Raw genomic sequence first — 23,764 nt, 5'->3', positions numbered from 1 at the left:
GCTCTGTTGCCCTTAGATGGTAGAGTCTTGCCATTTCCTTTTCCTTTTCCTTTACCTTTCTTGTGGAATTTGTTCTTCTTGAATTTGCGAGGTACAGGAGGATTCTTGAAGTTTTTCTTGAATCCTTTCTTATTCTCAGTCTTATGCACATTGAAATGAACCTCAGGCAGAGGGGCAGACCCAGGAGGGCGCTGCTGAGCATTCTTTAGAAGAAGCTCATGATGCTTTTCTGCTTGGGTCAATGTGTGCATGAGTTGAGAATATTTCTGGAAATTGCTAGAGCGATACTGCTGATGCAATATCCTGTCCTCTGGAAGCATGGTAGATAGAGTCTTCTCTATCTTGTCTGCTTCAGAGGGCTCTTTCTCACAAAATTTCAATTTAGAACAAATGCTATGAAGAGCATGGTTATATTCTGCAACAGATTTAAAATCTTGCAGACGAAGGTGGTTCCACTCATGGTTGGCTGACGGCCATATGAGCTCCTTCTGCTGTTCATATCGCTCTTTGAGAGCTTTCCACAAGTTATGAGGGCATCTCTCCATAAGGTACTCTTGCTTAAGGTCCTTATGGATGTAAAGCCTCAAAAGGAAAAGTGTTGTGTTCTTTTTAACCTCATTCACTGGATCAGTACCAGTGATGGGTGCTGCAATTGCATCAATGATCCCACGAGAAGCAAAAGTTATTTCAATATCTGAAGCCCAAGTTGGGTAGTTATGCCCATCAAGGGCGAGTTCCTCGAACTCTTTGGTTGACATGTTCCTACAGTCATTACCATGGACATCCATTAATTTACGCATAAATTAATAGTCACAATGGTGATGTTGTAAGCTCATTATGCAAAAATTCTTAAAAATTACATATGTAACGAGTTTCTTGAAGGTTCCAAACCTTCCCATGGAATAAATACTTTAAATTTTAGTAAGCATAGTATAGATAATCCTCAAATTAATGAGGTAGATCTAGTAGTGGGCAAGAAACTTGCTGCCTAAAAGCACGGTCTCTGGGCTGATAAGTTCCCGGAGGAACAAACCGCAGCCAATGCTTAGGTCTCCACAACCCATGCTCTACTAATTATCAAAGTAAAATTCACTAACTCTTACATGTGATATGAGTTGCCTGAAGGTTCCAAACCTTCCAATTGAATAAATACCTTGAATTTTAGTAAGCATAGTATAGATAATCCTCAAATTAATGAGGTAGATCTAGTAGTGGGCAAGAAACTTGCTGCCTAAAAGCACGGTCTCTAGGTAGATAAGTTCATAAATGAACAAACCGCAGCCAATGCTTAGGTCTCCACTACCCATGCTCTACTAATTATCAAAGTAACATTCAATAACTCCATATCCTGTTATTTTGGATAGCACGTATAGGTAATCATCCCGAGGGATGTAGACCTCATAGAGATAGGCATTCCAAATGCTGCCACAAGCACGGTCTCTGGGCTACTAAATTCTAAAAGAATTTAGTGCAGCCAATGCTTAGGACTCTATCTCCTTATGCTCTTAATCCAAAATAATGTAATTTCATTTTTGCATAAGTTTTATTAAGTATGAACTTAATAAATGCTATATTTATATGCAAACATAAATGAATGCGTGAATCATAGCAAGTAGAGATATGTGTATTATTGATGTAAAACAAACAATAATTCACGAACTAAAATCTGCTATATTTACAATAAAACAGATATGTCTTTACAATATATGCAGTCTAAATCACGAATTTAGACGCCTAAGATAACTTTTGAACTGAAAATGCATATAAAACGGAGTCTGTACTGAAAATCAGAATTAAAAATGGTAAATGTAGACCATTTTTGGGCTCTGAAAGCAGCCCAGGCGGCCTGCCAGGCGGGCCAGGCAGCGGCCTGGTGGCCTGCACGCCGGCCCAGCCAGGCTGGCCTGCCCAGGCGGCCCAACAGAGGGCCAATAAGTCGGCGGCTAGGGTTTCAAAAGAACCCTAACCGCCCAGGGACTTCAGCCGCCGCCGCCAGGGAGGTTTCTGGCCGCCGCCAGGGAGCGAAGGTCTCCCAGCCGATGCCCACGCGTGGGGCTACACCGCGCCGAGCGCGAGTTGGCGCGCGCGCCAGGTTTCTTTGGCCGCCTCGTCAGCGGGAGCACCCCGCCGCCTGCTGGAGCCCGCCGCGATGGAGGATGGGGCCTGCGGGCTCCCCGTGCCGGTCTCTGCACCGAGCCGCGCGTCCTGGAGGCCGCGCCGAGGCACCCTGGTCGCCTGCGCCGAGCGCCTCCTGGGCCCGCGCCGAGCGGCTCCTGGGTCGCCCGCGCCGAGCGCCTCCTGAGGCCGCGCCGAGCGCGCCTCATGGGGGCTCGCGCCGAGGCTCCATGGTCGGCTCGTCTGGCCGGCCAGGGGTCGTCCCGAGCGCCGCCAGCCGCCGGGCGCTGAGTCGCCAGTGCGCAGCCGCCGGCCACGGGAGCAGCGCCGAGCACCACCAGTGGGCGGCGCCGAGCGCCCTTGTGGGGCCCGCGCCGAGCGCCCACGCCGGGAGGCCCGCGTCGAGCGCGCAGACGCATGCCGCACCGCTCCCCACCCCCTCCCCCCAGACGGCCGACGCGACGGCCGGATCGAGGGCCATTAGGCCCGTCGATTGGAGGAGGAAGATGAGGCCACCCCACTTGGGTGATGGCCGGTGAAGATGATGCGGCCTCTCGGGGCATCAACAGCGCGAGCAGGCTGCCCACGACGGGCAGCGATGGTCCCGACGACCACGGGCGCCGGTGGAGATGGCGAACGACGAGCAACTGCCGCTGCAGTGGGCGGAGGCGGCGGTGGTGCCTCCAAATCGACGTCCATAGGAGCGGATGCAGACGATCCCACGTCAACCACCGGCACCGGTGGCGACGGGGATGCAGTGGGGAGTCCACACTCCACCACCGGCAGCGGAACCACCGCTATCCATCCATGGATAACGCAGAAGTGCACATTTTGCACTTGCACACGGCGTTCAGGGATCGCGTGCACCGGTGGAAGCGCTGCGGCTTGCCCAACGGTGAACGCTTCCAACATCGCATCATCAACAATATGAAGAACTTCGCGCATACGGCGTATGCGCATGGAAACGGTATGCTCCATACCTTGCTGTTGATGTGCAGATCGATTTTGCTGTTCTTGTCAAGAACAGCGTGTTCTTCCTCTTCCCCTTCTCTGATTTCTCCCTTGAGACAGTGCTGATAACGTGTTGTAATCTATTGCAGTGCTCAGTGGCAAATGGAAAAGTACAGAGACAAAAATGACAGAGGAGAGTTCTTTATTGCAGAGATAGATGTATATATAGTGTAGTACACAGGGTTCCCAAAAGGTGCGACCCTTAGGCAATAACTGCCACCAGTTGGGATTTATCACATGTGAAAGTTTTGTAACACTACTAACGGAAAGTTCTCGGTGGTGTGGGTTGACTTTGACGTCAGAGGCGCGCACGGTCCCATTGCATACTGTGTTACAGGCGCGTCAGAACTCATAAACACATGCATCCATTCTGCACCCTTTAATTTGCAGCTGATCGCGTCTGACTGACTCATCCGATGGCTGCAGTTCGCCTTATTTGGTTTGAAGTGGACCGAGTGAGGCCGGCGTCATGCCGCCTTTCATCTGTGTCTATGCACCCACCTACCCGATCGGTCTCTGCTTCCTCCCGCCGCCGGCAGATGGACACGGCAGCCCGCACCGCAGGCGGCCGCGCTGACGGCTTGGGCCAGCGGACGGCGGGGGGATGCAGTCATGCAGATGCGCGCAAGGTGCACGGGGTACGGTCGGTCGACGGCGCATGGCTAGTACAGGAACAGTGTGGAAATGGCAAGGGGAGGAAGATACTGTAGCATCCTATGCTACGAGAGACTGCAGCACGCGTCATCTCCTCCCTGAACCGCACATGCCGCGGCTGACAATGGTGCGTGGGGGGGTGTGGTGGGTGCAAGCTTAACTGCGTGCATGATCGTCGTCTGATCGATCTGAATCTGATCTCTCTGCCTGCGTATGGCTTTGCACTGCCCAAGTACAGCGCGCGCTGGTCCAGCCCTGGGGCTGGGGCTGGGGCTGGGAGGCGCGCCCGGCAACCACTGCATGCAGCGGTGGTGGTGGTACCCGCCGCTGCTGAGCTGGGCGCGGCCGCCGCAGCGGTGGTGGTGGTACTGCGACCTGGTGCAGCCATGCTTGCGTCCACAGCTTCATCGTCAGTGACCTGTAGCTTTCTCGGTGTATGCATGTCGCCATGGTGGGCATCATGTGAAGCTAGCCAGCAGATGCATGCATGCTGCCGGCTGTGATGTGCACGCATGCATGCGCCAGTTCGATAGGTTAGCCTTAGCCATGCATGCAGCAGTCCTCATCGTTCCGTTTGGTTTGTCCGCTCCCGCTGGTTGCTGCCTGAGGCTCCTTTTGTTGGGTCGTCGGCGGTGCAAACGCATTGCATGTCGCGAGATGCATCAGCGATCATGCACTGATGAGGAGCAGACATTGGGACACCGGAGGCAGGAGTGTGTGAGTCGTACAAGAGCCACCTAAATTGAATTCCGGAAAATGAACTGTGCGTGTCGATCGTACAACCTAAAGCTGTGCATGACATCGTCCCAAGCCAGCAGAAGCAGGCCATGCATGCCTTTGAGTGCTTATTAATTCATGATGTCCGGCCCTAGCCTAGCTCGTCGTCATTATTTTTTTTCGATGCAGGGGTCTTGCTACATCATTCAAGTTTGACAAAAAAAAACGGCATCTACTTTTTTAGTACCCCAAACAGAGGCATATTACAGACATACGGTCCGTAACAAAATTAATTGGTCATTATCTAGTGTGATTATCACTAATCCTTTCTTATAAAGTTAAGTCGAATTTTGACTGGTCGCTATTGTAGAAAAAACGGTATCTTTATTACTACAACAGAAGTAGTAGTTGCCTTTTGTTTTGTACCTGCCTGACCTGATGTCTGCTGTCTGGTATATATAAGGATGTGACACAGCCTTTAATTAAGTGATGTGACGTGACTAGATCTAAGCACAATTGATAATACCTAGTGTTGGTGAAAACCTGATCGTTACTGTAACTAAACAAAGTGCATTTCTTATTTGTTTCTATTCCACTTACAGGGAGCTAGTGTACTGTTGAATACAAAATACATATAATAAAAAACACAACCAAACCTTTCTCTCCGTACACGGCAGAAAGACGAACACACATGCTCCTTGCCCATCAATTTTTTCCTCTTTTAAAAAAAATCTCCGTGTCAGCGAGCTGTTGCTATCGACATGCCTTTCTCCTTCACGTGCCCGAGCTGCCATTAGTAAATTATATTACGCATCTATATGAGGAAGCTGAAAGTACATGGAACACCTGGCTCGTGGGCAACAGCACATGCTAAAAAAGAGCCCGTCTCTGTACAAAGCAATTCAGACGGACACGCACAGTTGGGCCAGGGCGCGAAAAAGAAAGGTCATGTACTACATTATTATGTGTGCATCGGCCGCCCCCCCCCCCCCCCCCCCCCCCCCCCCCCCCCCCCGCGAGGGACCATCTCTGTACTGTACGGCAGGCAGCGTTGGTTGGATCCATGCTTTGTTTAGCCCATCAGTCAGATCCACACATTTCCAATCTACAGTGGATGCCAGTTCTTTAATTTTTTTTCCTCCCCTGCAGTTTCTGGCTAGGCCCAGTTCTTCCTCTCCCACATGATGAACATGGAAATTCGCATATTAATGATAATATCCTAAACAAGCGTATGTCTTTACTAATCCCCCTTTTCCGTCGATCATGAGTTCACGACAGAGGAAGAAGTCCGCGTTGGTAGAGCTTGAATTTCAGACACGTACGTCAGGGAAAAAAGGGTACGTAGAAACGATTATTTAGAAAACTGTTGAGAATTGCATGCACTCGCAACTGCTAATCCATCCACAACGGGAAGGAGATCGGAGACCTAATATATAGTGACAAACAAACAAAGAAAGAATTACAGATGGAGGTCCAAGCTAACGGTCTCCTTCTGGCGGCCCAATTCGCACCTACCTAGCTTCTTCTTCTCCGGCGACGTGGACGAGCACGACGAGAGCGAGGGCGAGGGGGACAACAAGCCCATCGCGTCGTCCTTGCATGCCGCCGCCTCCGCGCCAGCCGGCCCAGCGGCCAGGACAGCCGCCGTGCCACCACCAGCGCCGTGGCGGCGGCCGGGCACGCCGAAATTCTCCATGGCGGTAGTGGTGGTCGTCGTCGCAGCGGGGGGCGGCACCCTCCAGAGCCCCGGCGGCACCGGGCTACCGTTGATTGGCTGCGACATGGAGCCTGGGCCTCCGCCGTAGGGCCCCGCGGGGCCGGCGCTCGTCCACATCGGGTAGCGCGCCGGCGGCGGGGGCGGCAACTGCAGCGGCGCGGGGTAGTCGAAGCGGCCGCCGCCGCCGCCGCCGAGGTGGTGCTGCTGCTGCTGGTGGTAGTTGAAGAGGCCGTACATGTGGCCGGGCACGTAGCGGTGCATGGCGAGGGAGGCCTGGAGGTGGGCCCGCTTGGCGTGCTGCCGCTCGCGCTTGTGCGCGTTCTGGTGCCCGCCCAGCGCCTGCGACGTCGGGAAGTTGCGGCAGCAGTAGTGGCACTCGAACTTCCTGTCGGCGCCGCCGCTCTTGTTGGCTCCGTTGTTGCTCTCGGACGTGATCGAGCTGCCGTTGGCGGCGTCGGGGGAGTCGGCGGCCGCGCCGGCGTCCTGGCGGTGCTGCTGCTGCTGCTTGGCCTGCCGCTGCTGCTGGTCGTCGTTGGAGAAGTCGCAGCCGAAGAGCCGGATGGTGGCGTCCCTCGGCTGCGCCGGAGCCGGGGGCGGGGCCGGCCGGATGAACGGCAGCTGCGAGAAGGAGTCGACGCTGCGCACCTCCTGCGGCTTCGCCATGGCCGCCGGCTCCGAGCTAGACGCTGCCGCGTGCGCCCCCCAAGAATTCTAGCTTAGCTAATTAAGGTAGCCGCTCGTCGTAGGTTGTGAGGCGACAAGCGGCAAGCTTGGTAGTATATATTTCTGTGTGTATATATGTGGGTGTGAGCTCGAGAATTTGGCTACGAGTTGGTGCGGTTTTAAGGGGGCGGCCGGGATGGGCGCCGTGACTGAGGTCGGATCGGAGAGCAAAGAGACGCGGGCCGGGGACCATGCAAGTAGGAGCCAGCCGATCGGGAGAGGAGACGACGACGACTCTAGGCTCGCCTAAAGCTCCCTGCCTCTCGCCACCAAGTACAGATGCATGGCAGTTGTTGCAGCTGCTGTGGTTGTGCCCTGGCTGGCCTGCTCTCGCTCTGCCGGTGCGTGTGCTAGCTATATAGCTATAGCTATTAATAGTCTCCTCTCATCCTCTGCTAGCTAGAAAATGTGTTAAGCAATTTTTTGTTGTTAAAAATGGCATGCAAGCTAGCTCAGTCTCCGCCATCTATCCATCGCTCTCCTCAGTACGTCCTCTGGATTGGCTCGAGGGTTTCTTTATGGGAGGTTGGCTTCTTTGGAACATATTGAGAGGCGCGGAGGCCACTGACCACAGGCCGGTGGTCCTCCTGGGGACGGCGACGTGCTTGCCCCTGCCTGCCCTTGTGTGCTGTTGCGTACTGTCCCGCCGCTGCTCATGCATGCTACATGACTACTGCATGCCAAGTTGTTGGAGCATGTGAACAGTTGCAAATTGCCACGTACGTACCTCTGATCTACTGGGTGGGAAAACCGCGAACGTCTTCTACTACCTTTTCTCACCCTTCTTCTTGGTAGAGCTGGTGATCGACCACAAGTTCCTCTCTTCAAATTTTTGCCGCGGGCTTTAATGCTTGGACGGGACTGCATGTATCGGCGAGCATTTTCAAGTCCAATGGCGCGTAAAAGCTAGCCGTGATCCAATCCAAGTGCAGTGTCTGCACTGCAGACATTTGAGCCTGCAGGGTACGTACGCGCGCGCGGTCGTCCGGCCGTCTGGGTGAAGTACATGCATGGCCAGCATCTACCGGTGTACATCGTCATGGCGACAGTGGAATAAAATCTTCTGCGTCTATCTCTTACGTTGCTGGTGCAGCTAGGCTTTTTACAGGCGGGCAGACGGATGGATCATGCATGGATCGATCGTCGCCGCCTGGGGCGGCCGGTCCATTTACAAACCGTCTCACCCGGCAGGGTAACCCTGCGCGGCCTGACACGAGTTCGTTGTTGTGCGGTTAAAAAAGGCTCCTTCGTGCATGCACGGACGGACGGGATATATGCCTGAGCCGCATGCTTGTCAGCAAAAGTAGAGCAGCATGGAGACGGGCCGAAAAGGCGTGGCGACGAAGAGAGCACAACCGCGCTGCGATGCGATGCGACGCGACGCGACAGACGAAAGCGGCAACACCTTCCCTTCTTCTTCGAGCGGTAGCATTAGCATATGCCTGCTACGGCTCGGCTGTACGTGCACGCCCTCCAACGCCAGGCAGCCGTGTGTACAGTAGAGCGCGTGCGTCCACGGCGACGGCGACGCGCTCCCCCTGCTGGCGGCAGCACTCCGGTGCGCGCCGCTGTCGCGGGCCGCGCTGCCACTCGATCTCACCTCCCCCTTCCCCCCTTTGCCCTGCAGCCCCACGCCCGAGATCTTGCAGGCGACGGCCAAATATTCTCGACCGGGACGGAGGCTCCTGTCGTCTATCTCCAAAACAACCGAGTATTTTTTTTATTTATTTAGCATTATTCGAAGGCTAAAAAACAGTCACGGGCGCGCGCCACGCAGGCTCTACGGCGCGAGACGCCCTCGCCACCACACGATCGCTAGCAGCGGCAGTACTGAACAGCGACCAGTGTGATAGGGGGGTAGCCGGAGCCGGTAGATATGCCTGTCAGTCAGGCTGGGCAGGAAAGGATTGACGGAGAGGTACGGTTGCTACTTGCTATCACGACGAATCCATCCATCCATCCATCCACCATGTCGTCCCGGGTGCAATTATTCTTCAGTAGTCCGGTGCCGCTCACCGTGGGGCGCGTGGGCAGGCAAACTGAAAACCTACCGCCCGACCGACCCTTTTGCTCTCGTGTGTGGGTGGGGTGGTGTTAGTGTTACTTACTCGTGTAGTCGTGCGCAAGAGTTGCTGTGGCTGCATCGGCTCCGTAATGGTCATACTTGATTCCCAGAGGAAGACATGGCATGTCATGGCATGCATGCTAGTATCGGTAGCAATGCAACGACGACCGAGGCTACTACTAGAAAAAAGGATTCGTGGAGACGCGTTTTTCTTGCTGTATACATGCAGCCATGGCCCAGGGAAAGAGCCTGCAAACCGTGCTAAGGAAGGTAGATGAATTCCCGCTGGTTATGCATTGGTAATGTTCATCAGGGGGGCTTTGTGAGAGAATTCTTGTTAGTTGCATGGCCATATGCATGTGAACATGTCTTTGCTTGCTTTTTATGCTACGCTAGCTTTTCTAATCACTTGTCGCCATCACATCATATGCCAAAGTCCTCTCCCAATTAAAGCCAGCTAGAGACAGTGCTCCAAAACAGCCATCGAATTCCAGCTCTATTGATGGAGCTCCCTGTCCCCTTTAGCTTTTAGATGAGACTTTGGATGCTGCTGCTGCTTGGGACCAGACATGTATGGAGCCGCCCGGCGGCCGGCCAGTTCATCCTTGGACTCTGCGACCAGAACTTGTCCGCGTCCTTCCTTTTTTATTTCTTCTTCTTCTTCTGTGTGCCCCAATTTCCACAGGTACGTACGTACTGCCGTGAGTCATCGACGTTAGCATGCATGCAGCACACACCATCAGACAAACAATTAAGCATTTTCATCTCAAACCATGCATATGAATTGAAGGGGATGGAGTGGCTTTAAATCTATAGCAAGTCAAAATTTCTTTTAATCCCTTTCGATCCATCCATATACAAAAGACTAGCTCTGGGGGCGTGATTGATTTGTGCTAATTATTTTTTTTTAGCCTAGCATACCTTTTAATCCCAAATTAAGCCAACCGGGACCAAAGGACTATGCTCTCTACTAGTCTCAGATCCATAGTCCTGCTAGCTGGTGAGAAAACCAGGACGAAATCCCTTCCCCAACCCAGACTAGAACTTGTTTCTCATATGGCTATAGCACTAACTTTTAGCTGGTAGTAGATATATATGCATGGAGAAAAGAGACTGTCGTAGTAGAAAACCATGAGAGAGACGTGTCGTGGGATGTACGACACTATCGCTCAGAACACCCTCTCTCAATAATACAAACTAGTTTCCTCAGATGATAAACACACACCATCGCGACTGACAGACGACAGGTGCTGCCGAGCGAGGGATTATTCCATCGTCTGCTGGAAAACACACAACACCGGCCACTGCACTTGCTGAGACTGAGAGAGGGGTCCGGGCGGAGGAGGAGGAGCTGAGGTTTGCATGCTGACAACTGAACGAAGGGAGGGGCGGCCGGTGTGAAGATGTTAATGCAGATAGGGATGGAGGGGGTAGGCTTTTCGGTGGTGTTCCTCTCAAAGCATAAATACGGGTCTGATCTTGTTGTCGGGCGGGAGATCTCCACTCCAACCCTGCTGCTATCTAAACCTAGGACCACCTCAGCGCTGGGCCACTGGCGCTAGCGCCTCGCTCTGTCCTGGTCGAGCTCGCCAGCCACCAGCCAGCCAGCCACCGCACCTCGAATCCTCTTCAGCTTCAGGCGCAGCTGAGCCGGCCCCGCCCTGCTCTGCTCATCAAGACAAGCAGGGATTCAAGAAAGGGACCGGACCGTGCATGGTGGGTGGTGGTGTGTGCTCACATGATCCGGTGGAGCGAAGAGTTGGAGATATTTTATTGGCGAGCCTGTGTGCGTCGATTGATTGGCCCGGAACGGAAGAGCCATACGAGACACGGTTGCTGTGGGGGGGTAGTAGTAGTACAAGGTTGCCTTCAGCGATCGAGGGGTGTTGTGTTTTTGCCTGCCCGTGGATGGGAATTGCTATGCCCAATTATTCCGGGATTCAGGCCGGCAGGCTTGCCCAGAATTAGACGAAATGGACAAGCACAAAACTGGCCAAACATTGGCTACCGCGCCTACCGGGAATTTAGTATAGAATATCTTGTATGTCTATAATAATTGGGCTGAGTGCATCTCTCCCCTCTCTCTTTCCTTCGATTCACTTTTGCTGTGCCCAGTATCCTTGCACACATTCATCAAAGACTCATTCTGTCCTTTGTTCGCAGTTAAAATTTCAAATGTTTTGACGAAAAAGAGAGACGGGGTATAAAAGGTTCAGAGCAGGGACCGCCTGCCATAGTCCCTCTCTCTGTCTCTTAAGAAAAAAAAAGAGAGAGAAGATGAATGAGCTGAGACACAAGTAAATTACCCTCTGTGGCCGGTGCAGAAACAGGTGCACGGACCGTCCTTCTGAACATGCTCTGTTCCGACTTCACTCGACCTCCTCCAGTACTCTCCACCAAGGTCCGTGCCTCTTCTGCCCATCCCGGGCCGCAGCAGCACGCACGGAAACGGTGACAGAGATGCCCATGCATGCATGGTCACGGCCTCGTAAATTCCACCTTCCGAGCAGTACATGTACATCCCTGCGCCCCTGCGGCCGTACGTCTCGTACGCCCACGGTTCCCGGCCAATCTGTCGACCGCTCCATCTCCCGCCCGACCTGTCGGCGCCGCGACTAGTGAGTACTGAGTAGTGAGCTAGAACGTGCGCGCCTCGCCGTCCGGCGGCACGCGCGCGCACTGCCGTTGCCGTGCCCATGGCGGTCGTGTCATGTCGGCACCGCTGCACCTGCACCAACCATCCGTTCGGTCGCGCTCTCGCCCGCCCCCGGCCCGATGGACAAAATATCCAGGCGATGCATGTCAGAGCGCACGGTCCTCCGTGCCGGCCGCCGCGAGCACAGCGCCATGACGACGCCTGCTGCTGGCGGCTCCAGCGCGTGGTACGGCGTACGTACTCACGCGCGCCGTGGGCGCCGGGCGAGGCCAGGGCGAGTTCGTATATATGTAGCACGTACGTACGCATAGCAAGCAGCGGTACATGCCACGCTCTGGCGGTAAATAATCCCGTCGACGTCGAGCTACCGCGCGCGCTGGCTGGGCCGTGGACGCGTACGGAGGAGCGTCGGCACGGCACGGCACGTACGGCGGCAGATGCACATGATGTGGATCAGTGGATGTCGCCGCTAACCACACTATGCATGGCAGGAGACACACACAAATTAAAGGAGCAAACGGGCAAGGACATGGGCCCTCCCGCCGGTTCCTGGCTCCTTTGTTTTTCTGGCAGTACCAGAGGTAGCTACATTCTTGCAGATCGATCGAGCGTCATGTATTCATAGCTTGTATTCAAATTGCACCTAACTTGCGTTTGTACATATATCATGCATGTACTTATTGTACACACCAATAAAGTTTCACTCTCTATCTCTTGTTATCCTTGTTGAGAACGTATCTATGTAACCAGACTAATTGCACCTTTATTCACGTGTCTTGGTTGCTCGGTTGCACCAATTAGTCTACCAGGCCTTAACTTCTATCCATATGTCAGACGGTCCGTGTGGCGCGGCAGTTCGGTTTAACTGTATCAGGATGATTAGCGTGGTCAAACCAATTCGCTTTGGAAAAAAAAACCCTCTCTTATATAATTTTTTTGAATGTTCTGAAATAAAACTAAAAAAATTAGAAAATCGCCATCATGAGTTGTCAGTTGGGGCTCCTGCACAGTGCAGGATATATATGTCGGGTTGGCGAATTTTGGTCGCACGAGAGCGACGCCACAGCCGCAACACCACACGGCGACACAGCACAACACAAGCTTGCTAGCTAGCTTCCCTCCCTCTCGGGAGAACATGGCCGACCGATGGTGCATGCACGGGGTGCAACAAGCCAACAACAGCTGACAGACAAGGTACGTTTTGGCCGTCTATCTTGCATTGTCTTAGAGTGCGTTTGGTTGTGATGACATAATAGAATAGGATATGACGATTCATTAAATAAGGTTGTTTGGTTCAGGGTCATGGACTATCCCAGTGTTGTTTCTTAAAATTGGAGAGACGAGAGAGAACGCGAGATGACGTTTTGGCCGTCTATCTTACATTGTCTTAGAGCGGTAGTCCTCTGTCCTGCCTATCCTCAGCTGTCCCGCAACCAAACGCATCTTATAGTACGTCATAGGCTCTCTCCTGCTAATACAACTAGCTAGAAACTATTTAGGAGCAGTAGTACTTCACAATAAGCTAGCAGTAGGCCTATTAATAGTTAATTAATAAGGCCGCGTTATTGCATTATTAGCGTCTGAAAACCGTCTTGCTTTGACTGACAGATTGATGCCATGGGTGGTGTGCATGATGTATTCGAACAGGGAACTCCGCCTGCTGTCTGCTGCCGTTGAGATGGGTGTAGCCCAACCACAACCACAGTTAGCACCTGTGTCTCTGTGTGTCTCGATGGATGGATATGGATGGCGACGGTCCATGTGCGTGTGATCCGACCCCGGCCGGACGTACGCTTGGGTTTGTCACATGCATGTAATGTTCCACTAGTGCCCAGACGTTGACGCGACGGTAGCCTCGGATCACGCAAACCTGAAAGCTAGCAGATCTTTCAGGAGCAGTAGCTTGGCCCTGTCTATCGCGCCAGACTTTTTTGTGTTTTTGTTTTCCTGCTCCCCATCTTCGTCCTCTACATATATATAAAACATGCATGATTGCATATATATAAATGGTAAAACTCGCAAGGGTTATATATAGCAGGAAGGAACTGCGCTGCGCTGCGATCTCCATCAGGCTGACGACCATCATCAATGTTTGCAGGGGGTTGTCTTGCTCGCGGGCTCTCCTTTCTTCTTGGCATCCGTCGCCGTCGTCGCGCGACGTGACGCCGGCCGGTGCCGGACGCGCATGCATTTCCGCGGGTCCTCACGATCGAACCGCGCGCGCGCGGGCATCGCCGTCGCGTAAACGTCGGAGAGGTACGTGGGTGGAGCGAAGCCGATGGGCCCGAATTTTTTGTATTTTAGCCCTTAAACAGAAATAAATTTACGTTTAGACCTAAAAAAATTTTAAATGTAGTTTTGGACCCTTAGCTCGACGCCATAGCCTATGGCGCCGAGGTAACACAGCTCGGCGCCACAGCCTATGGCGCCGAGCTTCCTGACGTGACAGTCCCGCGTGGCACCTAGCTCGGCGCCACAGATCTTGGCGCCGAGCTAGGAAAAAACCGCAAGCCGCCTTCTCTCTGCGCGCGTTTCTCCTCTTCTTCTCATTCCAAACCTACGCCGCCGCCGGTGTCCACAATCGCCGCCGCCTGCCACGTCCCAGCTCCGGCTCGCCGCCGCGAGCCCCGCCCGACGTCGCCCGAGCTCGCCGCCCGCTCGAGCTCCCCCGAGCTCGGTCGCCGCCGCCCGCCCACTGCCGCCCCGAGGTCGCCGGAGCTCCGCCCGCCCGCCCACTGCCGCCCCGAGCTCGCTCCCCACGCAGCCCACTGCCGCCACCGCCCGCTCCGTCTCCGGTAGCTCCCGCCCCCATTGCCGACCATTTTTTTTAATTTCTTAATTTGTAAACTAGTAGTAATTAGTTAGGTATCCACTTATTTATTATTTAGTAAATAGTTAGATATTTTGTTGTTATTGTTTATTAAAATAGTTAGCTAGTTTGTTGCGTAGTATATTGTTAGTGTTTAGTAAATTCTTAGTGATTATATAGTTACCATTTTGTTTAGCGCATTGATATTACATGTTTTCTGTGTTGGCAACCATCGTGTTGTCGTTTATTCGCAGGTTCTATAAACATCACTTTACAGGGGAGGTGCTGCCAAATTTTTTACTGACAATTGGTTTTTTTGTACGTAGGTGTTCGTCCGACTTGACCTTCTCCACCTACACTGGACTCGTACGCGTTCTCAGGTATACATAGTTTTCGTACATTATTTATAGATTATGTAATTTCGTTTGATGTGTTCATTTAATATTTACTGTATAGTTATTAGTTAATATATATTTATTACTTAGCAAGTTAGTAGGCTTAAGTATGTAGCCATTATTGAGTTAGTAATCCATTTTTGCAATAGATGGACAGCCTAGTAACACTATACCATGGAGGAAGGGTGGAGATAGATGCTTATGGGAGTGTTACTTTTGATGGTATGAAGATCGTGACCATGTTGTTCGTTGAAAGACCATCTTTTGACCAGCTTTTGGCTCGAGCTTGTGAGGAGATTAGTTGCGACATAAACGACCCTAGAATATCAATTCAGGGTTTGTTGTCCCATATTACATATGGAACAGTTGTCCGACGGTTGATCTCCATTACCTCAGAAGATGATTGAGTGATATATTTAAGAATTGTGAAGACGATGGTTCCACCATGTTTGGATGTGGTTGTTCAAAAGTTACCTGTTAGTCATTGCGAAGGTCCAGTCGGGTTATCTCCACAAATGCCAAATTCATCTCGTATTGAAGCTCCTTTGGTAGAGCTTCATGAAGAAGTCGTTGTTGTGCCCGATGCTCAATCGGGTCCGCACGAGTATGGGATTTCTCGTCCTATTCCCGGCGTTTGTGGGGCTTCTAATGCGGTGGTACCCCCCAAGAGATCCCATTGACCCAGGATCCAGTTCACGATCATCCTAGTAAGTGTCTTCGACACATTGTTCGTATCCATCGTTATTTCGTTTGATTAGACTTTTTAATGTGGTTTTTCTTGCTACGACCCGATGCAGGATCTCCACATATCGATAATGCTGATGTTCAGATTGATGTGCCTGTGTCATATAATATGGACAACATATGCAGGGCATCCAATAGTGTTGATGTTCAGATTGAGGATGAGGAGGAGCCATATGAGGCTGCACGGGCCGTAGATTCTGATGATGACCGTCCGATTCAAGAAATGACCGACCAAGAAATTGAACTCATAAGACGTTTGTGTCCGGAGCGAGACCCTGCAGTACATGAATTTAGCAGTTTAAGTCATTCCACCCGTGCGTATGCTGAAGGACGTGACGATGAACTGCTAGAGGCTCCGGATAACGCCGACAGCATTGAGATTAAGGTTGGCTTACTTTTCAAGGATCTGCCTACACTGAGACGATGGCTACAGGAATATTCTGTGAACCGGAAGAGGCCGTTCAAGGTGAGACATTCGTATGCACAGCGTCGTTACACTGTTGTGTGCGAGGTGCCAGAATGTAATTGGAGGGTATGTGCCCGAAGGCAGAAGGACATCGGAAAGTTTAAGATCACCAAAATTGTAGGTCCACACACTTGTGCCCAGACAGAGCTGAGCTCTAAGCATCGTCAGTTGACATCTACCCTGATTGCGAAAAGGATATTGGGGATATTGAAGGGTCAGCCAAACTTGAAGGTGAAGTCAATTATGACCATGACTTCGGAGCTGTTTGGTTACAGGATCAAATATGGGAAAGCATGGAGGGCAAAGCAGCGAGCATGGAAGATGATATACGGGGATTGGGAGGAGGGTTATGAGAAGTTACCAGCATTGTTCAATGCAATGAAAGCAAAAAACCCAGGCATGCATTACGAGTACATCCCCAAACCTAATGAATGGAGGAACGACAAAGAGATATTTTTTCGTGCTTTCTGGTGTTTCTCGCAGTGCGTAGAGGCCTTCAGGCATTGTCGTCCCGTGCTCTCTATTGATGGTACTTTTCTGCTTGGGAAGTATAAGGGCACATTGTTGGTTGCCATATCATGCGACGCAGACAACTCACTGGTTCCTTTGGCATTTGCTTTGGTGGAGAGGGAGAACAGAGATAGTTGGTCTTGGTTCTTGCGGCTTGTACGCATCCATGTCGTAGGCCCTGGACGCGAGGTTGGTGTCATATCTGACAGACACCAAGGTATTCTTAATGCAGTGCAAGAGCAGATTCCTGGCTACGCACCCATGCACCACAGATGGTGCACTCGACATCTAGCAGAAAATCTTCTTCGAAAGGATCATAGCAAGGCTAACTTCCCCCTTTTTGAGGAGGTATGTCGTCAGTTGGAGGTTTCGTTTTTCGAGGATAAGTTGAAGGAACTAAAAGATGCAACAAATGCTGAAGGTAAGAACTGGATTGCTGGATTGCTGAGGGAACCGCAGAAATGGACAAGGGCCTACGACGAAGGTGGCTGGCGGTTCGAGTTTCAGACTAGCAACATGGCCGAGTCATTTAACAGTGTGCTCAAGGGTATACGGGGCATGCCAGTCAATGCTATAGTAACATTCACTTTTTATAGGCTTGTGGCTTGGTTTAATGATAGACACGCGCAGGCCAAGGCAATGCAGACCCGAGGGCAGAGATGGGCACCTAAACCAACATCACACCTTAATAATGCAAAGGAACGTGCCCATAGACATGAGGTACAATGCTTTGATGAGGAGCTGGGTAAATACGAGGTAACAACACTAGGCGGCATAACTTCCGACGGTGAGGTGCGACCTTCGAGGACACATGTCGTGTTACTTGATGCATTCTTGTGCGGATGTGGTAAACCTAGACAATACCATTTTCCATGTTCTCATTATGTTGCGGCCGCACGTCATCGTAACTTTGCATTTGAGAGCAGAATACCTTCTGAGTTCAGTGTAGAGAGCTTAGTACGTACCTGGAGCCCTCGTTTTGAGCCATTTCTTGATGAGTCACAATGGCCAACGTACACCGGTCCGGTATACGTTGCTGATCCAGCGCATCGATGGGACAAACGTGGTAGTAGGAAAAGGAGCCGGTGCAACATGGTTATGGATTAGGTTTCCGGTCGCAGTAGGAGAGGACGAGCGTCCCCCTTTCTCGTGGACCCAGAGCAGAATGAATGCGGAAAATGCGGTAGACTTGGCCACAACTCACGTACATGCATTTGGACACTTAGTCAGGTGTGATATATTTTTGTATACCCTAATTTTATTCTAATATGTCGATATTTTTGTTACACTTTGTACACAACTTATATTCTAATATGTTGATATCTTAATTTGCAGGATGGCGCAGTTCCACTTGCTGGACCCTCACTACGACGAGCACCACAGGGGCCGTCTCACCGCAGAGGGAGAGGTAATATTTTGTACATAAATTAAATTTTCGAATTAATATGTGCGACCTATATTTGACTAATGAAAATTCTTTTGATTGCTAGGTGTTGCCCGTTCTGCGGGTCCGGACCCACGACCGGTTTCTGGAGGAGATGAGGTACGATGAGAGGTACACTCCTCTCCTACAGAGGGCTGGCTTGGACGTCTTATCGTACCAAGTCCGCCGTGGGCTGCCCACTTTCAACCCAGCGGCGTTGACGGCTCTGGTCGACAGGTAAAGACTTCTCTAGTTGTTTAATATTTACAATTATCAAATCTACTTTGCATACTAATGATTTTGTATTCTTTTGTCTTCCAATAGGTGGCGGCCAGAGACTCACACTTTCCACCTTCCCTGCGGTGAGATGACCGTGACGCTTGAAGATTGCTAGAAGATTCTTGGTCTCAGCATTATGGGTCGTCCAGTGACCGGTCAGGCATCACCAGGCGGTTGGAGGCAGAGGGTGGAGGCCTTTCTTGGGAGACTGCTTCCGGATGAGCTACGAGGTAGCCACAACACCGGAGTCCCACTGACCTGGCTTAGGCAGAGCTTTGGGCAGTGTCCACCTGGTGCAGATGAGCAGACGGTTGGATACCATTGTCGAGCTTGGATTCTCCATCTCTTTGGTTCAGTTCTTTTTCCAGACGCGACAGGCGACAGCGCGTCATGGATGTTTCTGCCCTGCCTGACTGACTGGGATACGACCGGAGGTTACAGCTGGGCTTCAGCAGTGTTGGCCTTCCTGTACAGGCAACTTTGCGAGGCTTGTCGTCGTTCGTCGAGGACCGCCAGCTGCGAGAGCGATAAGCTCACTCAACCTTGATGTGTCATCCTCCTCTTCTTCATGTAATCCTGCCTCTGCGAGGGCGATAAGCTCACTCAATCCACATGTGTCGTCGTCCTCCTCCTCCATCAGCTCAACCGTTGCCATTTTATCCTGAACATATCTCGCATGCGCCTCATCGGCCAAATAGTTTACGCCGCTTCCAATCTCTGCAAATATAATGAGAAAATTAAGTTAGCAAAGTCAGGATAAATAAATTGTACTAACATAATTATAATATCATTTATCTCACTTACTTCCCTTGAGGCGATCAGCAAGATTATCCAACATCTGTTTCTCGGCTTGAGCCGCTTCCCATTCCCTTGCATCCTGTGCTCTCTTCTCATCTGCCGCCTTCAACCTCCTATACTCTGCACGCTTCGGGCTATCATAAAAGGCAGATTTTGCTTCCCTACGCATGTCGCGTATGCGATCGTTAATGTACGAATCAACGAGTCGAGATCCACAACGCATCTTCTGTCCCATTATTCTCTTGGACTCTATTATGCGCATCACCTCTCCTTTGTCGTCGTAACTCTCTCAACTGCATTTCCTCGTCTCCTACAAAAAAATAGTAAGTACCGCTATAACATTACATCTGGTGCAGAAAAAATACCAACCTCATCGTAATCGACCATATGTCCACAAAAATATCCAACACCAAGCTCCGAAGGAACTAATCCATACTTAGCTTCAATACCACATTTGCAGAGTACTGGATCAAATTTGACCTCTTCTGCCGCCCACCCCATGTATCTCTTTTCCTTTACCTCTGGCTCTGGCCAATGGGACAAAGGACCATACAACCACTCTCTGAAACGACACTTACGCCACCCGTATGGCTGCAAGAGAAAAAATTAGTAATTTATTGTAAATAAAAACTAGTTTATACATTTAGCGTATCAATGGGCTCACATAATCAATGTTCGGACAACAGAACTGCTTGTCATAGTCTTCGTCGATGACAGCACGGTCTCCACAATCGCATCGAGGCGGTGAGTCCATCCGTCTTTCTGTTGCTACCTCCTTCTCCTCATTCGTCATTGGTGGAGGATTCGGGGGAGGAGGTACCCAACGCTTAAAACGCTCATGACTGGTCTTTCCACTCAACCAATTAACGAAAAGAAGATATCGAGGGTCAAATTTATCAGGACCATCGATCCACTGGAAAAAGAAACACCTCTCATGTCCCTAAAATAATGGAAAGATGCACTATTACATATCTACAAAAAAATGAATGCGAACAAAATTAAGTGATAAGTCATAAGCTACGTACGTCCAAAGTGCCACAAAGGTAGTAGCAGCGAGCAGCCGTGTCTGGATGTTGTGATTGATGTACCCAAGCCAGTCTGCCACAGTCACAGTTAGGCACGGGGAGTTCAGGAGGAACAGGAGCATCCTTACTAGATACGTCTGGATATAACTCCCGAGGACGACCTCTCTTCTGCCACAACGCCTCTCGATACATGTCTTTCATCTAATAAACGATTATAATTATCACTTATACCTAATATGCTTTATAATAAGTTTACACAAACTAATAATCGAAATGATAATATAATAGGTGTATACAAATTATTAAACTAAAAACCTAATATACAAAACGAATCAGTTCGAAATCATACCTTGGTCTACGAAGTGAACCAACTCAAATCTTTGAATCCAGGAAATTTTTACGAAGTTTGGAAATGGGATGAAATGAGCTGCTCTTAGCCAGCCGCGCGGGCGTTTTTATAGGAATTCGTAGCTCGGCGCCAAGATCTGTGGCGCCGAGCTACGAGGCCGCGCCGCCGCCACGTCAGCGCCAGGTCAGCCCTGGACGCAGCTAGCCGTTGCGGCCACGTCACAGCTCGGCGCCATAGGCTGTGGCGCCGAGCTGTGTTACCTCGGCGCCATAGGCTATGACGCCGAGCTAAGGGTACAAAACTGCATTTAAAATTTTTTTAGGTCTAAACGTGAATTTATTTCTGTTTAAGGGCTAAAATACAAAAAATTCGGCCGATGGGGTCGCGCGCCGCCCACCACCGATCCCGTGCAGTGAGCCGCGTTCCGTCGTGGCCGATCTGGGCGCCTTACACGTACGTCGACGTCGGTCCAGCACCCGGGGACCAGCAGGGTGTTTTCGCCCCCGCGTGAAAGGCACACAGCTCTTGCGGCCGGCCAGGGGGCGCGTTGAAACGGAGCAAAAGAATCGCGAGGTGTTGCATGCATGTTACCGCTACCGCGCGGGAAACGGCGACGTCGCTGTGTGAGTGTGAAGCTGCCATGACCGGGGAACGCGATGGCAGACAGATGGATCGCTGTCGTCTCAAGTTGGGGGAGGAGTCGCATCAGGATTGCGGCAGCCCACGGCAAGCAGCAGGAAGCCGTACGTACAGCGGGCCGGGCCGGGTGGCTTTCAGAGCTCAGGCATGCATGCTTTATTTGTGGCAATGCCTGTGTTTCCGACAATAATGGCAGATGTGAACACTCTCCCGTCTCTTGGAGGATGGAGCGAGCGAGTCACGGGGGCGTAAAGGTGACTTTCCGATGTTTTGTTTCGTCAGAAACTGGAAAACAGGTTGATTAGCTCGCTTATATATCATGCTTTGACATGTCAATTAAAAAAAAAAGACCTCGCTGCAATTCAGAGCCATTGCTTGTGAGGCCAAATCTTCTTCCTTATTAATGTAAAGTTATAAACCTTATGTGCCTGATTCGCTACAAAAACAAACCTCTTCTGTGGGCCGCTTATGTATGCATGGCCTACTATATATATATCAGATTCAGATGTCAACAGGTACAGACACTTCTTTATTTCTTTCCAAAGTAGTATATATGCATATATACTTTTAATGGCCGCCAAAGAAAACTACGATGCATTAAGCCAACAGATTACAGTCACTGCATTCCTATTTCTCCTACTAAAAACTAAGGAAACGAAAGTAGCTCTAACCACCGTAGTAAGGCCCTGTTTGGGAGAGCTCCACTTCAAGAATTTCAATTTCGTTTGAACTTCTTCAACCCAAACAGGTCCAGCTCCACGAGCTTTAGTTTTAAAAAAAATCGAAACTAGAGGCCCGTTTCATGAAATTCATGAAGCTCCTTAGAGGGTGCTTCAAAAACACTGTTTTTATATCTCCTCATGAAGCTGTACGAAAATTACCCACCATGCCACTGGTTACGCAACATACAACTTCCGTTCTCTCTGGCGACAACCCACTAATCATCAAGGGTAATCAAGGAAACCCACACAAATCAATTGTACTATAGAAGTTGGAGTCCATATACAAACCAAACGCTTCTGGAACTCACCTTAACAATTTGCTGGAGTTGTTTTATAGTGAAATTGGAAAACCAAAGCTGAAGTTTTTGAAGCAAAACTCTCTCAAACAGGCCCTAACAGTCGCATTGCGAGACTGACAAGTAAAGTGTGCATTGACACAAGAAATACATGAGTTGGACCACTGAACACCACATACTACTAGGCATGTGTTCACCTAACCTAAATAGTTAGTCACCTATAGTTTAGCCGTTTATTCAGGGCAGGCTAAACGCCCGATCAAACGGGATGACCGATGGACAAAATAGATACAATATACTAGCATTTAAATGGATTAAGAGCAGTCATCTAACAGAGGAGAGAGGACTAGAGGAGCTCATCCAAAATACGCCGAGTATCCGTTGGTTTGCCGACGAGCTAGGAAGACTGGCGAGCGCGCGGAATTCTCTGGAGTACACGTTCGACCTATTCCATACATGAATTCAGAGAACGTGTGTCCGTTCCGTTGTGTTGGCACACAATTCTCGAAGCGCAAGGCTTGGACACGAACTCATCCATCTAAAATTATTCTCGATTTCGAGCATGCCTCATGGCAAGCGACACCGCCGGCCTCTAGGAGGATACTAGGAATCTAGGATGTCACACAAATCTGAACGTCATCTCGGCGTCCCGCTGCCCTGTATGGCAGTTTCACTGGGCCGCCGGTGGCGGCGACAGCAGCGATGGCTTGCATGTGTAGGAGCACCAGCACGCGTCGCGAAGGCACACGCCATTGCCCTTGAGCTTGATGAAGCAGTTGTCGTGGCACGCCTTGTGGTTGCGGACGCAGCCGCTGTCGGCGAGGATCTTCACACACGTGTTCTCTGTCGTCGTCGGGAACTCCTCCAAGCTCGGCGCCGGCGCCGGCACCGTGCAGATCCCTGCAGGGAGAAATGGAGATCAGATCACTATACGGTATTGTCACCAGCAGTCCTGCTTATGGGTAGTTACCTGTCGACAGCACCGCCATCACCATGGCAAGGACGAGGAGCACTGCTTTGTTGTAGGTTCTCATGGTCATGACAGACCGGTGTGGTGATCCTAGTTCGGGATGCACACGTTAGATAGTTATTGATAATTCTGGATTTCTGATGATCTGCTCGGTTGAATTGGGGCAGTTTTATAGTGTAAATTCAAGATCTGATATCACTATTTTCTTAACTGGTTTCATTCAGATAATCGGCTTGTAGTAACTGGTTGCGAGATTCCCGTAAAACTTGAAACGTTCCAGCAATTTTCCCTTTTTTTGAGAATAACGTTCCAGCAAACTGTGGTTCTTGTCGATAGGCTTATAGAATAGTATAGATACTTCTTTCTTTAGGTGTCAAGCAGAGTTTAGATGCTTTCAATTACTGCTAAAAACATGATTCATTTAACCAATGTACTATAGTTTTTACATCCTAATTCCTGCTACTCCCTCGGTCCACGAAAAGTCTTAAAAGGTGTTAAGCTGTCTGTAGTGTAATCTAGGCTCTCAAAGTTTCCAGAAATATGTTTTTTTTAATATCAACTCTAGCAGAATATCTACTTAGGTCCTCAAAATCAAATTAAAGGGCTCAAGGTTCAGCCAGGTCTCTACTAAATTTATAAAGAATCAAACAGTCTAAATTTGAAGGAAACAAACAGTCTAAA

At 50.6% G+C, this 23,764-nt stretch overlaps 3 protein-coding genes across 3 annotated transcripts; 2 read left to right on the top strand and 1 right to left on the bottom strand.

Moving 5' to 3' along the window:
* Positions 1–5,845: 5,845 nt before the first annotated feature.
* Positions 5,846–7,442, bottom strand: LOC100275474 (uncharacterized). Its single transcript, NM_001149539.2, has one exon. It carries the CDS (start codon positions 6,875–6,877, stop codon positions 5,957–5,959), a length of 921 nt encoding a protein of 306 aa, NP_001143011.2. The 5' UTR covers positions 6,878–7,442; the 3' UTR covers positions 5,846–5,956.
* A 7,357-nt stretch (positions 7,443–14,799) lies between these two features.
* On the top strand, positions 14,800–18,913 carry LOC109945596 (protein MAIN-LIKE 1-like). The gene is made up of 4 exons (XM_035967455.1): positions 14,800–14,847; positions 17,918–17,990; positions 18,073–18,242; positions 18,330–18,913. Exons 2-4 carry the CDS (start codon positions 17,919–17,921, stop codon positions 18,397–18,399), a joined length of 312 nt encoding a protein of 103 aa, XP_035823348.1. The 5' UTR covers positions 14,800–14,847; position 17,918; the 3' UTR covers positions 18,400–18,913.
* A 3,232-nt stretch (positions 18,914–22,145) lies between these two features.
* LOC100384660 (uncharacterized) lies at positions 22,146–23,271 on the top strand. The gene is made up of 2 exons (XM_008679477.4): positions 22,146–23,015; positions 23,080–23,271. Exons 1-2 carry the CDS (start codon positions 22,730–22,732, stop codon positions 23,169–23,171), a joined length of 378 nt encoding a protein of 125 aa, XP_008677699.1. The 5' UTR covers positions 22,146–22,729; the 3' UTR covers positions 23,172–23,271.
* Positions 23,272–23,764: the final 493 nt, after the last annotated feature.

The sequence above is a fragment of the Zea mays genome, chromosome 4, assembly GCF_902167145.1.
Source record: "Zea mays cultivar B73 chromosome 4, Zm-B73-REFERENCE-NAM-5.0, whole genome shotgun sequence".
In the NCBI taxonomy this organism is placed as follows: domain Eukaryota; kingdom Viridiplantae; phylum Streptophyta; class Magnoliopsida; order Poales; family Poaceae; genus Zea; species Zea mays.
Note: the sequence above shows the minus strand (reverse complement) of the source record. Positions and strands in the feature narration are given on the sequence as shown.